At 42.2% G+C, this 17,705-nt stretch overlaps 2 protein-coding genes across 3 annotated transcripts in view; both read right to left on the reverse strand.

Annotated features, from left to right (window-relative positions):
- egr3 (early growth response 3) overlaps nt 1–8,790 on the reverse strand; it is a 39,643-nt gene extending 30,853 nt beyond the window's left edge. For both annotated transcript variants that reach the window (XM_037258583.1, XM_037258581.1), the window contains exons 1-3: nt 8,708–8,790; nt 8,272–8,369; nt 7,887–8,022 (exon numbers count right to left, since the gene is read on the reverse strand). The gene's annotated coding sequence lies outside the window, so the exon portion shown is untranslated. The remainder of the gene's footprint in view (nt 1–7,886; nt 8,023–8,271; nt 8,370–8,707) is intronic.
- Nucleotides 8,791–8,985: 195 nt separating this feature from the next.
- Nucleotides 8,986–16,266, reverse strand: LOC119127478 (rho-related BTB domain-containing protein 2-like). The gene is made up of 10 exons (XM_037259417.1): nt 16,205–16,266; nt 14,927–15,128; nt 14,740–14,843; nt 14,472–14,657; nt 13,211–14,151; nt 12,811–12,929; nt 12,200–12,350; nt 12,023–12,111; nt 11,844–11,949; nt 8,986–11,679 (listed from the first exon to the last, which is right to left on the reverse strand). Exons 1-10 carry the CDS (start codon nt 16,264–16,266, stop codon nt 11,474–11,476), a joined length of 2,166 nt encoding a protein of 721 aa, XP_037115312.1. The 3' UTR covers nt 8,986–11,473.
- Between the last annotated feature and the right edge of the window lie 1,439 nt (nt 16,267–17,705).

Below are 17,705 nucleotides of genomic sequence, written 5' to 3' on the forward strand. Positions count from 1 at the left end.
CATTAGTACAGTTCAGTTGTATTTAACTTTTAGGGTCAGCACTTTTTGTTTAACATTTAAGAACTGTTTGTTTTTAATACATGTAGTCAAGTTAAAGTTTTTACGCGCAACACGTTTTAATAATACAATTAGTTTTCTTTATTGTGTTCTTTCCCCACTGCTGATATTTACAAATGTACAAAAAATGAATGAAGTGAAATTCTGACAGTTACACATAAGATTTGATTATTATTTATCATGGCGCAGTCGAAATTTTGCTGCGAGTTGAGTTCTGCGTCCTCTTGACACCCATTTGTGTTTGGCCCTCGGAGTGGTTCAAGGCGTCAGGGGCTGTTCACAGGCACTGTGTGTTTCACCAGCCAAGATGGCTTCCACATTTTTTCTATCATGATTAATTATGGTTGCTGATGGTAGTACAGTGAGAAAGTGTAAATTATTCCCACATTTGCTAGTGCCCTCCGCGCAGTCACTGTTGTGTAGGAAGATGCTATTGACGCCATCCATGGATGCCGACCAAAAGGCATCTACATGGGGTGGCAAACTCGAGTGATTATTAGGACGGGAAGGGGGGGGGGGGGCATCTTGTGTCAGCTGAACAGAGTCCAGACTGCCAGTTGACAGGGCCGGAGTTTCCAGTATGGAAGAGTCTCGTTTCAGTGGGCGAAGCTGGGTGTTGGGGAGACGTTCGGACTGCTTGGAAGCTTGAAAGAGAATCTTTCAAACAGACAAGCACCGTCTGTGTTCCAGTGTCACCAGCCCACCCGTCTGACAATCAGGGCCATGTCATCACTTGGGCTCTGAGTAATTCAGGGAACACTCTTAGCGGACGCTGCAAACAGACGGCAGTGGGACCGTTGATTGAACAAATTCACATTTAAAAAAAAAAAAAAAAAGTTGGAGATCAAACTCATCACCTGTTGCCATTTATACACCAACAGAATAATAAATCATGGCATCCTGCAAGTTGCCCATTCATACACTGACAATTTTTTTTTTTAAAGCTTGTGGATAACACAAATAGAAAACCCTCGGGTGTAAAAAGAAAACGAAATAATAGATCTAAAAAATATTCTTTGAAGTCCCCCAATATGTCTTTTTAAATGCATAGTGCATGCCGGACTGACAAGCTTTAGTGTTAGAATCGCCCCCAAATATATATTTTAAAAAAATCAAAAACATCTGACAAATCATTTTGTGCGTGTTGTTCCATTTAGTGCTGTCACAGAGGACATTACGGAGAATGGCATTTATAATCACAATGCAGAAAGTGTTATCAGAGGAGGTACAGGTTTATGGTTCAAGGGCTCGTCCATTCACGGAGAACAAGCTCAGCCTTTCCGCTTGACACGCTGATAAAGACGGCACAAATAAAACCTCCATCTTTGCCTCTCCCCAAGGGAATAATATATCACCCATTTGAATGCGGCACATATTGAATCATTTCCAGCGACGATGATTCATTTGAATAAATCAGCCTCTTATTTTGCCAACTTGAACTGATACCGAAATAAGAAAAAAAATAAATGTAATGTGGTTAGATCTAAGGAGGGACAGGTGTTGGGAGTGTTCTATAGTAGTGGTGGTAATCCTAATCCCCTTTCAAGCAACAATTAATGACTACAGCAATAATCTTGGCATATATGTCGTCGCAATTCCTTTTTGACTGTCAAGCACAACCTGCCTTTCTCGCATCCGACAAGATATGTTGCTGCAGGCAGACGGGATTTTATCCTGGATTTGCATAAATGTACAGCAATAATTCAAGAAATAACCCAAACGGAGATCGTTGTGACCCAATATGTTGTTGTTTTTTTAACCTACCACTATGAACTCACGTTATCGATAAGATCGACCATAAAAGCTTGTCGTGAAATATGGATCTCGTGTATATTTAGTGATAAAAAAAAAAAATCCATACTTTCAATGCCTTTGACAAAAAACAAAAATCAAAGTACAGATGCGCAGGATCAGCCTATCGGCAAAGGTATACAATTTAAAAAAAAAAAAATCTGCATCTTGTGCAATGAAAGGGGTTATATGCACACTGAAGCAGATGTACACATTCTGACACACGCACACACACACTGGCGCACAAACACACACACTTGCGCACACACACAAATCCTGTTGAGCTGAGCTGAGCACAGATAGCCTCGCAGGCCTCCGAGGCACAATTAGGATTTCACGCAGGGAAGAAATCTACATTCCCGCACACATGAAAAAAGTCCTTTCTACCTCTCGACAACAATATCAACTTTTCACTTAAGAAAGAAAAAAAAAAACTGCAGCACCACTCGAAAGGATTTGGACAACAAAATTAATCTGTAGTTGTTAAAGAAAAATATGACGGTTGAGGAAAATCCAGTCCTAAGCCACCCAGTTCCAATCAATTTCTTCTATTGGCTGCGACATGAAAAGAAGCCAGCACGTCTGGTTTGCTCCAAGTGCTCGTCCGTGTGCAAAAACATTCCATATATGGAAAGAGACAGAAGTTGAAATTGGTAACATTTGATGGGCTGTGCTAACAAACTTTTTTTTTTTTTTTTACTTATTATATTCTAAACTAATGTTGGCCATAAAAAAGTTAACACAAAACAAATTCAGACGAATTAATAACTGTACTTGGCGTGAACTATTGTCACAATTTAATGGAGCGCCATCATGCGCACTTTAACACAGACAGACATGAGGCTAAATACCATGTCAGACCTTCAGCCACAATGAACGTCTCCACATGCAAACTTCACTTCACCCGATGCGACACATCATCCCCGAGGGCAAATAAGGACTCAAGCTGCATTTGAATTTGACCGGGACCTTTGAGCTGCTTGCTCACTGAAATTGCACATAACGGAAAACTTATTGCAAACGTCACTGCGGATATGCAAATTTGCATCACTGCGAAAGAAAAGGTTAACGGCATCATCTCGAGTATCCCCCCCCCCAAAAAAAACCTAATCTCCAGCAATGTCATCCAGCGACAATATCAGAGTCAGAGTCAGCTTTATTGTCAATTCCTTCATGCTAGGACACACAAAGAAACCGAAATACCGTTCCCCCTATCCCACGGTGACGAGACACAGCACACGATTAACACACAAGTAAATAAAATATGTCATCGCTCGTTATCGATAGCTCTCCTGACATTCCCTGAAAGAAAGCAAAAGCTTTGCATCCTGCAAACACCTACTCTGTGAGCTTTGGTTTCAGCTCCAAAACCTCCACACCACAGTGTGGGCAGTGCTGGCAGAGCCCAACCTGAGAACACTGACTGCGTGCAACAGTTGGACTAATGACTGAAAAAAAGAAAAGAAAAAAAAATTATATCTATTATCAAACTGAAATGGCCTCACAGCAGGCACAGCTCCGTGGAAGCATGTTGACTTGTGCCCACCTCCCTCTTAGATGTCCACAATGCCTCGAAGGTCTTAGCGCCGTAAGGTGTGCTGAGCGTCTCCAGCTTCAGCCACTCCAGAAAAAGATCACTTTAATATGTTAAGAAGATTAAGATGGATAAATGTCGAGATACACGTTTTGAAAAGCCACCTAAATCTCGAGTGTTTTGAACATGAGTCGGTCGAGGTGATCAACAAACAAGCCCACCGGAATTCAACGCGATTGGCTAGCGAGAATGGAAGCTTATTTGGAGATTTTGGCAATTTTAAGCTTCTTGAATCTAAACCCATCCCACCTTTTGCTTAATAATTCATAAACACCAACCTCGAGGACAACAAAAGCACGGTTAAACATCCTGGTCACAGTTCCGCTCGACAGCTGTCTTATCCTGTTTATGCTAATGCTATATAGTCCTCTTTGTGTAGGTCAACATTTGCCTTAATCTTCTGCTGCAAACATGTAAAACACCAAACAGAGAAGCAGGAGGCTAAAAGTTTAAAGGTCTCCCAAATCAAATTGAATTTCTCTCATCGAGTCTTTCAAGGGAATTAAATCAGGTATTATGCTAAAATCAAGCTAGGTGGTTGTGTTTACACCGATTTGAGAGTGCTGCTCTACAAGACAATGAAGAATCAGAGCTGGAATGAATGATGTAAGTGGATTAGCAATTAATCCGCATATCATTTCCGCCCATCGACCGTCCTTAGATTAATCACAGCATCAATGGGCCTGATTGCTAGCATCACTTGCAATGTCAAATGCTAGCATGGCAATTACACAAAAACGAACTAAAAACGGGAGAACCCAAGTTGTGGGAATCACTTTCCCGTGGAAAACTTTCCCCATGGGGAGAAAAAAAAAAAAAGCCTAAACATCTTATTTTATCTGCCAAACGTGTATTAACCTGTTTTTCCTGTACACTGGCTCAGAGTTAAGACAATAAGAGCACCGAAGAGATGAAGGGGAAGGCATTATGGAGCGTTAAGCATAATGAGCAGCCCCCAAGCTGTTCTTAGAGAAGGTGAATCAGAGGATTGGGACACGAGTGGAACTAAACCCTGTGCCGGACCACAAAACATTTTTGGGCAAAGTGCCACTAAGCCATGCATGTGTGTCTTCAAGTAAACTTCATGTGATCACGCCACTTCAGGATTACGTGCTTGTAAAATAAAAAGAGGCTGTCAAGAGGAGAGCAGAAATAAATTAACCCAGTTTTAAGCATAAGCACCGCAGTAATCCTTCCTAAAAGTTTTGTCTACGTTTAGTTTTCAAAATCAGTTATTATGCGCAAACTATCAACAGCAAAGTGTTGAGATGAGGACTGAAATGTTTTTCAACGGAAAAGAATTGACGAGGAAGTCAAATTCACCAGGAGTGAAGTTTGATATCTTGGCTCACATCATAATGAAAGCAATGTCGTACCGTGACGGCTTCACGGAGCAGTCGACAAATGATTGCCTGGTAAATGTTACGTTTCTGTACTTCTTAAAAATAGAAATTTAATCTTGCATGTTTATCCTTCCAGTCAGTGCACATTATGAGTTTGAACTGAGCTTACCAAAAATGTATACGAATCCAAAGGTAACACTTCCTGTTTGACAGCTAAATATTAATCAGGAAGCGCGAGTTCGCATTTCATTTCCAATAAAGGCCCGCTGTCAAGGTCTTTGCTATTGACCTGTCAACTCTGTCGGCAAATTCCAGTAAAATGATTTCATTTTACCACGAGTGTCGCCCGTAGACTTGTCCCTCCTTTGTTTGCAAAAATGCCAGTTATTACCACCAATTGAAGAAAAAAAAAATAAATCATCCAGTTAGTATGTTTAATGGACTATTAAAAATATTTCATTGACTTGTTACCATCATCTTCCTGATATTATATTTTCAATAAAGATGATAATCACAGAACCGCAAATGGAACCCTGCCTGGAAGCAAAAAGGCTCGTTATTGCTGTATGCACTGGTGGCTAAAAAGTGAAGCGTGGAGAGTGTCTGTTGCCAGAACACACAAGCGCCAACAGTCTGCATTGTCCAGGGGAATCCGATTTTCCTTGATAAATTGCACCACGTTGTTTGTGATTTAATCAAAATAAATAAAATATTAAATGGATCAGTCGAAAATATTCCAGTACTTGATACACTTGTTGAGCCTTGCCGTCATATGACTGTGGAAATATTAGCTCGCCTCGCTGAATGAAAGCCGGAGTCTTCTAAACTTTCAATCCACGTGTTTTTTTTTTTGGGGGGGCTGTCAGGAATCCTGCATGGGTGGACGCGGAGGCTTTCCTGGGAATGACAGGGTCTGCGCGAGAGGAACCCCACCCTCGCGTCTCCGGCGTGCCAACACGGGGGGAGAGTGGGCAGCACGGAGACGGCAGGCTGCTGCCGTGGGCACTGCCAGGCTTAAAGCTGCCCTGTCGTCATCAGAGGCTCGCAGAAAAGAACGCTGAGATTCACCAAAACAAAACACACACACACACACAAATAAGAGGAGGGGGATCGTTGCATTTAAATCCTCTCTCAACGCCCCCGCGTGTTTCAGCAAAGCATAAAAATCATTCACAGAGAGCGAAAAGCAGCAAAGAAAGAGACAGAGGGAAAAGCACTATTAGAAGCTCAAGAGATCATCATATTGAGGCAGCGCTAATCACAGTCATGCTTTAAACCCTCGGTCCATCCATCCAAGTGTCTACCAAAAGAAAGACGACGTTTGAAAGCCTACTTGGCTTTGAGCCGGACCAAAACTCCGGTGTTGCCGTGACTAGAAAGTTCGAGGATGTTCATTGATGACGTGAGTTTGTGTTAGCACCAAATGCAATCGGTCCCCGGTCGGGGCTAAGCTAGCTAGCGGAGTAAGCTAACATAGCACCGCAACTGTCACAGAAGATACAAAGTAGTCCTTTTACCACAAAAAGCTTTGTTAAAATATGCTAGGAAGGTACAAAGTCCAAAGCTACAACATGAAACCAGTAAGAACTTAAGAGAAGGCTCACAGTTTGTTTCGCTTAGCGCCAAAAAAAACCCCAAAAAGCGTGAAACCTTGATTCTGGCTATAATGAGTTTAGGCGCGCATGAGATCCTCACAAGACAGTCTACGTCAGAAAATCCAAATCTTATTGTTCACGGTAATTACGGTCAGCTCCGAATGAATTTGAAAGCTTTGGACTTTGGCCATATTTAGAGGTGTGTTTATAGGCCGAGTGGACTCCATTACAATTACTCAGCAGGCATGCCTGCCTGCCTCCCTTGGCGGCAATGGAGTGGGAGGACCAGTGGGTGGATTTGAGCCGAAGCGGCCGCTATTCTGTCCCGCTGCCACAGGTTTGCGAGGCTGAGTGGCAGAGAATAGCGGTGGCGCGTTGACAGGAAGCGTGGTGGACTGGCACGGCAACAATACGAGCGACAATCGCAGTCCTTCAATTGCGCCAATTTGTTGGAGTGTCGGGGAAACGGAGGGAATAGCCTTTCAAAGCCAATAAAGTTTGTATTGATTTATTTTCACGTGTAATGCGTTTTGCTGTCTGGTTATAACAGTGAATCAGTCCAGACGGTATTATAGGACCATAGATCAAACGGGGTTTGGGCAATAGATCATGTTCAAAGTGGACTGCTTAGCTGGTGAATCCACAGAGGAGATCTTACATCCAACTGGATTTCAATTATATTTTTCTTCCACGTCATCTTCACAATTCCCCGTTTTTAAGGACCCAGAAAGAGTTGCCGAGGCACAGTTATGTGACTGGAACCTATTGCGGCTGACTTTTGGTGGAAGTGTGAGTTACTACCATTGAGAACTACATCCAGCAATGAAACAGGAATTTTTAACTCATTCCTTATTTGTTGTACTAAGTTCATTTTGTTTTTACTTGTTAATCACTTCACTGGTTATTTTATCTCAAACTAAATATTTTACGTCGCATTACCTGACATGTTTCGGCTTGTACTTCCGCCTTCATCAGTCCTGCATTTTAAGAATTATTCTCCATCATAATGTTTGGACTCGGAGCTCGGTGGTGCACTATTCTTTAAAACAACAATGTGTGCTAGTTCAATTATTCAAGTCATTTTAACTATCTTCACTGGAGGCAAAAAAAAAAAGAATGCATAGAAGACAAAGTTAAATAAATCACAGTACAGTGCATTTCGCTGTTGTTCATTGCGGTGGCAACAATAAAGTGCTAGCACCACCCACTGGTGTTGGATTGCGAGAGAAAGTCATTTTAGGACAACAAATATGATACATTAGTGCACTCTGGTGTTAAGAAAAAGATAATGCACACTTTGACTAGCATAATTAAATTGCCATGTTCACTTCACATGTTTTTTTCATTCTAGACAGTTATACTTTCGCTCTTACCTGTTAAAAATAATCAATATCTCTTGAACTTTTAAAGTTCTCTTTTTTGGATGAAGTTGGAAGAAATGACAAGATAATCTGCACGATTGTTTATTCTTACTCACTATAGATTTGACACGAGACAAACTCTTACCTCTACCGCTGCAGGGTACCGAATAATTGGAGCTTGCCACGTAATGGTGAGCTTCTCTCTAAGTTTCTTGTCATCGTCTGGAACAACCATGCATCTATCAACGGTCAGCTCTGGGTATAGCACCTGGAGACCACCGCTTAAATAAGCAGAAATAAATAAGAATTCAGTGACAATTTAGCTGACTTAATTATGCTTACTTAAATAAATCGTCTGACAGTTTGAATGCATGAACCTTATAGTCAGGCACGACAGGTAGAAGGAGAATTAAGGAAAAAGATGCAATTTGACAGTACAATCAATCTACATCCTCCTGTAATGGCTGTTTATTGACCGATCGAATTTTTTTTTTTTTTTTTAAATGTCAGTGCTATTTTCTCGTACTTACAAACAAAAATGCTCATTCTCGACGCCCAGGATAACTGCTGAGGCCTCCCTGAGGTGAGACCCCCACACGCAGCCAAATAAGAGGAGGAAAACGGCTAGCTGCAAAATAGATAGAATGCAAAACAGCAGTGCGTAGTTAAAGCAGAATTGAGGCCAAACTGTTGTCGTATACTTTGGTTTGGTTGTGTCAGTGAGGGTGCTATGTTAGCAGCAGCATGTTTATCAAGTCACGAATAACACTTTGGTTTGGGAGCTTAATGAAATACGGAAACAAAAAACGTAAACAAGACGAGACTGGCCAGGGCCAGACAGACAAAATAACAGCAGTAGATATTTCAGTAGGCCGCAAATCCACGGAAGTTCGAATCTATCGATAATCGCAAGCGTTACTTGAATTGAAGTTTCCCGACGAATCTGTAACATATATTCCTTCATACCATTGCGTCGAAGTTGTCAGCTGATGTCCTCGTCAGCGGATGCCAAACAGGTTTCAAATGTCAGCTGAAGTCACGCCCGCCCACTAAGTTGCTGATGACAACCACACATCAAATAAAGAAACAAGAATTACGTCTTCTTATTTTTTAGCACAGCAATGGCGCTCCACACAGGACTGCTTTGTATATGATTTTTATGAACAAGTTTCAAGTGTCTTGTGGACTATAAATAAAAGACAGATTCATACACACAAACTGCAATGGACGTTCCTTTTTTTTAAGTAGTAAATTTATTTACATATTTTCAAGAACACATGCTACAGAATTCCAGATTTCAATAAACAATACAAAGATCTTTTTGAGAATCAAAGCCACCCGATGACTTCAGGAAAACGTCACCTAGGCTTAGAACACTGAGAAAACATTCAAGTTCTTTTTTTTTAAGTTTCTTTTTTTTTTTTTGAATTTCCAAACAAGGCCTCTTAAACTATGCAATAGTGATTGTGCAGCATATACATATTTATATATTCCTGGTGCTGCTTAAGCTCCCTTTGGTTTGTGCTTTTCTGCAGCGGCAATATTAGCACCCAAACACAAAAAGGGCTCTAGAATAAATTGTATTATCTTTTTTTTTAACTTTACCTGACGTTGTCTACATAGCTAATGATTTGAGTCATTTGAATAGAACCGTTTGCTACAAAGCAGTGCAAATTTGTAGTCTGAAATTTAAATATGCACAGTAGAAAACCTTTGTTGGATATGCACCATAGCGTATCGCTTGCATTTATTTACAATTTTAAATCCCAGTCTAATTTTGTGTGGTCTCACTATTTTTTTATTGAATAATTCTAGCTTGAATGGAATAAACTCATTTTAGATCCCTGCATTCATTAGATGACTAATGCTGCAAATGTATGATTTTTTTTTCTTTTTTAAACTGAGCCTCATCTTGGCCAGAATATTTTCTCTCTGTTGTGAGCATGAAACAAGATATGCAAAGTTCAAACTAAAGCACTCATATTGCACACAGATTGCTTGACATCCACATTCTGAAATATGAACATTGATACGCACAAAGGAACACTACTTTACATTCAATACCATACACTGACACTGTACATTAAGGCGTGAGGTGTCATTGATGTCAAACATCAGCAGAAATTGTTCTAAAAGCAATACGCAGAAGCGTTAAATGCATGTTCATAGATGAAACACACCACTGGAGGGAAAAAATATATCAATACTTATTATTCTGCTGACTAACTAACTATTCATTAACAATGTAGAGTGTTTTTTTTTCTTTTCTTTTATGTGAAACACAATGTCTTTTTGTTGCTTTGAGAGAGGAGCTACATGCTTATCATTGTACAACAAGGGGGTGGAGAACCCTTTCCAATCAGAAGGATTTTCATTTTTTAATAAAATCCCTGGAATAACCATAATCATAAAATGTAGCATTATTACAGTACAAGCAGGAAATCGGTTTAGACACCAGTTTGTTTCGTATCCCTTTCCCATCTTAAGCTCTTGTTGGGACTCTGAATATTTCATAATAAAAATAAAACGTGTTTTATTGATTCTATCATGTGCTATGTTGTAATGCAGGTCTAATTTAAACATCTCTACTTTGCCGTAATACAACAATATGTCTTAGTAATGTAACTGGAGGCCAGCAGAATGAGTCATTGGGTCATTTTTCCGCAACAGTAAGTAGCTGCACATAAACGATTAGTCAAGCCTATATTCCGTAACGTATTAATCCATGATAGTGTGCCGTCCTGCTCAATGCCTGCAGCGCACAATATAAAGTGACTGCACATTACACAGTTTAACAACCAATGTACAATTTACAATCCTCCCTTGTCCACCCACAATCACATACAAGACACAACATGACCATTTGAAACACTGTAGTGCAAGGTGTGAGAAATGACCACAAATGAACAATACATCTTTGTTTTTCCAGAAATGGGTTTGTATCCCACTGGAACATTTTGAGCAGCAATTTTTTGATGATGTCATACTTAATGTCTCGTCATGTTAAAAAAAAGCAGGTTCTCGTGTATGGTGAGGAGTCCAAAAAGAGCTAGCTAGCTAGCTAGCCTAGAGCTAGCCTACCGCTAGCTAGTTATTAATGATCCCTTCATCAGATAATTGATTATTACCCCCTTCCCTTGTGATGATGGATCTGATCTAATCTTTTTTCTTGCATTTGAAAGAAAACACGAAAAATTGGGGGTCCCTTGTGTCTCAGGACCATGAATGCATTCGTGTAAACGACAGCCCTTGTGAGGCCACAGACAGGATCACGACACATAATAATCAATAGCGAGCATTTCCAGACACACTCTTAGCTCTGCAAAGTGAATGAAAACATTCAAGAAAAGTAACGCAGGTGCCAATAGTGTCACATTTCGACACGATTCCAGTTAACATGGTCGGTCTTGTTGTTGAGGACAGACTGTTCTCACTGTGTGGTAGATTGTACAAACACTTAAGGACAAAGTGCTATATCTCTGAGACTTGGGTTGTGTGTTGATTTGCTGGTTGTTGCAGCTAATAAGCAGCACTTGGTTATCACTTCAGGTTAGATAAAGATCATTATCATACAGGTGAAAAGTTTGTATATATATATATATTCTCTTTTGAACTCTGGGGTCATTTGCAAGAATTGTTTTGGGTGTTTTTGTGGGCACCTAGATTTTTTTTTTTAAGAGCTTGAAAACTTTGAATATTTGAATGCAATCACCCCAGTTCCTTTGCACTTGCTCAGATGACAGCAGAAGAACCAGAAGAAGAAGAGTTTGAGTTGGGGGATGAAGGAAGGTTCCAGAAAAGCCACTTGCGTTTACACTGGCGCCTCTGGTAAAGGTAGTCCTCCTTATCACGCTCCTTCCGAGCTCTTTGGTAGTGGTCGTCCTCTTTTAGGAACCACACTGGTGGCCAGCGGTGCTTCTCAAAGTAGTCTTGGTTATCTGCGTGAGAAATGAAGAATTACGTCACGATCGGATTCATTCCAATTCCAATCGACCCCAATTGAATGAGAATAAAAGTTAGCTACTTTTACAATCTAGTAGCTTCCACCTGCCAGATGAGTGTTAACTGCAAATGAGAGGTTGTTTTAGCTTCCTGCAGTTACCTGCAGACTTGGCCTTCATGTCTCTGGGGAACTTGCGGCAAACGCTGTTGTAGTTGGTGCAGATGTGGTGAAGGCACCAGCCGGTCAACTGCTGGGCACCGTGGAACTATGCAAAACATATACAGACCAATCACAGAGAATTCACGCTCTGGTTTATGAAGATTGGAGTATCACCCTACCTGGGCCATGTCCAGATACACCAAAACCTCTCCATCAATGTCAGCCCCCATCATTGCTGCCTCCGTCAGCACCGTTACCGTGTAGAGTTCTGTGAGGAATGTTAAATCCCGTAAATCACTCAAGCCAATGTCAATTCAGACGTGGCAGTCACGACATTCCGTACGGAAATGTTTTACCTGTAAGTGCAACCAAGTGGGGGAGGCAGAGACGGTTGGCAAGAACGATAAGCTCCATCGCATCCAGGTCAGTGCGAGAACAGAAGCGACCCGTGTAAAGATACTCCAGCACGGCCCTCATGCAGCTTCGAGTGGTGTTGGGAAACAGCACCTCGAGTAAGAATCGTTCAGAGGTTTGGTGTTTTGCTACACATAGAATGCTTTGTTTTTCTACCAGCTGAAAAGTGAACCGCAGAAGCCCGAGTAATTCCATTACGACACATTCGCAAGCCTCTAATTCAATTACACTTTGTACAAAGACCACACAGCTAAGTGGTGAAATTTGCCGCAGCTACTCAATTTGACAGTAATGACATTCACGTCGTGGTGTTTAACGAGTACACATTATGAGCATCGTCAAATTACCGTAATTTTCGGACTATAAGTCGCACCGGAGTATAAGTCGCACCAGCAATAAAATGCCCAAAAAGGTGAAAAAAACCCATATATATGTATATAAATCGCTCCTGAGTATAAGTCGCCCCCCCACCCAAACTATGAAAAAAAACCGCGACTTATAGTCCGAAAATTACGGTAATGTTCATTTGCAGGTGTGTTTTTTTTTTTTTTACCTCTTTTGTGCAACTCTCCACAAAAGGTCCACCAAACATAGCCGCCATCCAGTCACAACTTGAGATGAGCAGAGGCTTGTGGGCCATGATGGTTCCATCGTCTAACTTGAAGATGACGTCTGCGCGACAAAGTCGACACACCAATTTGGCATTTTATTTCGATCACGGAACATAAATTGGGTAACACCAGCAAAATGGCAACTTGTCTTATCTTGCCAAAGCGCAATTTGGTTCTATTTTTTAATCAGCTCCTCAAATTTCGAGCAAAACCAGATTACGACAACCAACATTATGTATTTATCATTACTTTACAGGGCCTTTAAGTTTGCCGATAATGTGATTCGAAAAGTGTTTTTGTGTTAATTGGCTTGGCAAGATAATAAAACCCATTTGTACCTACCAGAGAAGGTTCCTTTAGCCAAGCACTCTTTGACTCGGTTTGTTCGGCGTACATGGAAGGCTTTGGTGATTTCTTGGTTCATGAAAGCTTCGTTGTTGAGTATATTTGCCACCATCATGCGCAGATCAAACACCTCCAGCAGCTCGGCGATGTGCGCAATGTGCATGAGCTCCTTCTCGTTCTCGTCCAGCTGGCCCGTGTACAGGTAGCGGAGCACGGCTCGAAAGGGTCCGAGCTGCATGGACTGGTCCATGTGTACGACGGTCATGGGCCTGGGGCTGTACGTTATGGGGTCGTCCACCAGCTCCTCCTGGATGCTGACGAACGCTCGGCTCCACGAGGAAAGCAAGCGGCCTCGACGGCCTCCTTCCGAGTCCTTCAGAGTTCCGTCACTGGTGCAGGCTCTCAGGTTGGCCCTGTCGCCTTCGTCGTTGCTCTCGCACACGTCGAAGCTGGCGGCGCGCATCAGCAGCTCTCGGCCCGAAAGCGGACCGCGGCTGGGCCGTTCGCTCTCCTCGTTTTGCGTTTCCATTATAAAGAGGTCGTAGAACTTTGAGGAGGATGTGGATAAGTATATCTTGTGCGCAAAGATCTTCTGGCGCTCCTGCAGCACCAGGATGACATCGGCGCAGTGCGGGTCCTCGAGAAGACCCACCGGGTGCTCTTCTGTGGTCGTCGGGGGCGGCGGCACGGTGATTATCGGCGGCGGGGGTTTGGGCGGCAGGAACGGCGCCTGGAGGAGCGGCCGCTGCACATTTCGGAGATGAGACTTCCAAAATTGCAGGTGGCGGCGCGAGATAAGCGCAGCTCGGATAGCGTTGTCAAAGACGTCCTTGACTCCAAATTGAGCGACAACGCTGGTTTCGTAATACGGCACTCCCAACTCTTTGGCCACCTCTCGGCCTCTCTCTGGGGGAAGTATCTCATTTGATTTAATGGGTCTGAAAAAGAAAATGATGTCATTCAATTTTATATATATATATATGTATAATCAAATGGGAAAATATATGTAATACAAATATATATTTTAGATATATATATATATATTTATACACATACATATATTTTATATATATATATATATTTATTTTTTCATATATATATATATATTAATTTTTTTTCCAATTTGATGATGCCATGAGCTCATATTGCTTTAATATCCATGACTGGCTATCAATTATTTCTCAGTCATTTTGTTCTTTAAATATCCATCAGTCACCATAATCCTTATCCCAAGTCTTAAATAGTATTTTCCTTCTACCTTGCCAAAGGCCTCCGCGCCCTGTTCACTGCCTCCAGATCTGCGTAGCGTAGGTCCAACTGACAGCCCACCAGGATGACGGGCGCCCGGGGACAAAAGTGCTTAATCTCGGGGTACCACATGGTCTTCACGTGATACAAAGAGTTCGGGTTGGCAATGGAGAAGCACAGTACCACCACATCGGACCTGAATCAAAACAAATGCATGATTCAAAACCAAGCAACTTGCATCGATTGCTCATGGGCACATTTCATTTCTCTTCACTCACCTGCCATACGCAAAACGTCTGTCCTTGTGGTGGTCCCCGAAAGTATCCCAGAGACGCAGGGACACACTGACATCATCAACCACATCTCTGGAGCGCTCCAAAACCTTGAAAAAAGATGCCAGTGAATCATTTTCTAATCAAGGGTGAGCAACACAGTCCAAATAATGCTACGAGTTAGCATCCTCACCTCCTGGCATACTCTGTACTGGTCTATAGCCCAGACCGTGGGCACGTGTGTCGCCAACAACTGGTATTGTGTGAGCGTGGCATTGCAGGCCCTGGCACAGATGAGGCGGGTCTTCCCCACGGCATTGTCTCCGACCACCACACATTTGATGGTTTCAACGTTAGGCCTCTCATAGTCCATCTCAGAATCTGTCAAATGCGAGCTGAAAGACCCAAGCAGAATGTTCAATTGAAGGCCAATCGATGGCGCTAGTATCAACAACGTGACTCCTCTTTCACACTCTGCACACTGAGCGAGCGGTGAATGGTCTCGTGACTTCCCATTCACAAGTACTCCGTTCTTGACGTCATGTGACCATTTTTTATTTAAAGAGGCAAGCAGACAAAAATAGAAAGCACACTCGCACGACAACTAATATGATCATCGTATTCAGAAGCAGAGTTGGTCAAAGTTGTAAATCCAAACAAAGGCCTGAGCCCCAACTTTAGAAATGCCAGGCAGATGTGCTCCATCCACCTGGGGCTAATATGCAGTAGAAACGGATTATTATTTGTGTCTGTCGAGCCAGGAGTGGTTTCCAAGGTAACTGTCGCCTCTCTCTCCTCTTGTGCTACGGCTTCTATCAGGCGCTCCCATCTTTGTATTCAAGCTGGAACTGTCTAATGGAGATTGTCGCTGAGCTACAGCCAATGTCATTTATGTTTGTGAGCACAGTGGAGTCAGACAGTCCTTCTTCCGATGAAAGAAAGAGAGAGAGGGCAGGGCGCTTTGGGCTAGTCATTGTCAATGGATCTATTTTTGTCTGAATCAAATGTTAACAGTGTTCCTCCATTTCAGCACCATCGAAAAAACGGACAGTCTCTATTTACAAGTGAATTGCTAATTCCTTAGGGATCAATGCATCTTCTGCCATTCATAAAAAAGCAGCCTTCATTGAAATCTCGACTTCACTGAAGGTGCCATTATAAAACAGCTCAGTGAACATGCCCTAGGTCTCTATGACTCAATATAAACAAACCCGTCTATAATTTTCATATTCTTGCGCGCTACGACGTGTTCATGTAATGATGCAAAATATGATGGTTGTCACATTTCCATCTCCAAGCAATGATGTTCTCTCGTCATGAGGCTGTGCTGCATTACGCGTTACGTAACCCCACCGTCACTCTTGGCCGTGCTTATCTGGTACCACAGCAAAACAATCCAAACAATAACGTTGCGTGCTACAAGAAATAAACACATGCAAACCCTCCCTCCTTCCGCCTTCTTCCCGCTTACCGTAACGCGAGGAAGTGTCGCATGGGTTTGGTGGAGGGACGAGACACAAAGCACGACTCCATCGGATGCGGCTTTGCACCTGGCGGCAACCCGTGTTCAACCTCATCTTCGAAAACACGCTACAAACAATAAGAGCAGAATCAGAAATCCGAGTGGCGAGGACGCCCAGCACTCACTCGATCACGCCCGCCGCCGGTGCTGCAGCCGTGACGGTCATGTGGATGCTTCCACCTCAACGCACTCGATCGGCCTCTGTGGCTAATAATAGGCAGGAGAGAGGGAGAGGAGAGGAGAGGAGAGGAAGAGAGAGAGGGGAGGCTGGCAAGGAGGGGGAGAGAAAGCCGGCCCATTACTAAACAGTGATCCATTTTAAAGTGCCATCAATCTCCTTCCACTGATCCTCGGTGGCCTCGAAAGAGCAACACATGCTCTTTAATCGGTCTCAGCAGGGTGCTTTGGAAATCACATGCCAGCAGCTCATTGTGACATAATGCTGCACTTGCCATGGCTAACTAACACGAACAGCAACAAACGCCAGTGTAATGCTTGGCAAGGATTTTTTTCCCATTTAAAAAAAAAAAATCACTTAGTTCTCCAACTACCATCATGTGCATTATAGGCCAAAGTCTTAATTGAAAAAATAAAATAAAATAAGTAGATTCTTCGTGCCGGTGTAGATTTCCACTGACAATAAGATGAAGTTGCTTAGTGCTATTTTCAAATGATGCAGCCACTACTACATTATGCCGGATAAAGAGCAATAAAGCTTCCCTCTTCGGCTGTGTAAGAAAAAAACAACAACACTTTTTGGACTGACCTCTTTCAAAATCATTGCTGCAATATTAAGCCTGCACCACCAGGTGGTGCTGACACTTTATTTTTCTGCCGCTCGGAATGCTTGAAAAACTGCCATTCCGACTAATTTTAGGTTGGAGGAAGCAAACTGCCATTCAAACAAAATTACGCAACAAACCCGCACGAATGTTTCATATAATCCAACAGAGTTGCGATCCATACAAACTATTTCCAAACAACTGGCATCCAATCCCAGCTATTAATTGTGCATCTTATTTTTTCTTTACTGTTGTGAAAAATATCATATCAACAAGAATTACATTTTTATACATAATTAAACTTTTATAAGTACACTCAATCTTCGCCATTGCAAGGTAGATTAGCAACCATTGTTTGGCACTTTATGCTTCATTTCCCAACTTTGATGATTTAATTAAAGGGAGCAAGATGAAAAGCCAATTGGCAGGAAGAAAAAAATAGAACTTCAAGTTGAAAGAACCGGGAAATAATGTCCTGAGAAGTTAGAGAAAGGATCTTACACCATGTACTTGCAAAAATAAATCACACGTAACATAAAAAATGGCAGATGACATCAAGTTGGGCCCAGTGACAGAAGCGAAAACACGATGATTCACGACCACTTGGCATAAAAATTGTGGCGTGGCATTCTATCTCTCATTGCGGACGCCCGCGGAAATCTCCCCTT

The sequence above is a fragment of the Syngnathus acus genome, chromosome 9, assembly GCF_901709675.1.
Source record: "Syngnathus acus chromosome 9, fSynAcu1.2, whole genome shotgun sequence".
Taxonomy (NCBI): Eukaryota; Metazoa; Chordata; class Actinopteri; order Syngnathiformes; family Syngnathidae; genus Syngnathus; species Syngnathus acus.

What these genes read in the sequence shown, in the direction of transcription:
- LOC119127478 (XM_037259417.1), bottom strand. Translation starts at nt 16,266, where the DNA reads ATGGAGTCGTGCTTTGTGTCTCGTCCCTCCACCAAACCCATGCGACAC. An exon ending in GCGCGGAGGCCTTTGGCAAG is followed by an intron (nt 14,152 to 14,471) that starts GTAGAAGGAAAA and finishes TTTCTTTTTCAG; the next exon opens with ACCCATTAAATCAAATGAGA. An exon ending in GGCTAAAGGAACCTTCTCTG is followed by an intron (nt 12,930 to 13,210) that starts GTAGGTACAAAT and finishes TTTGTCGCGCAG; the next exon opens with ACGTCATCTTCAAGTTAGAC.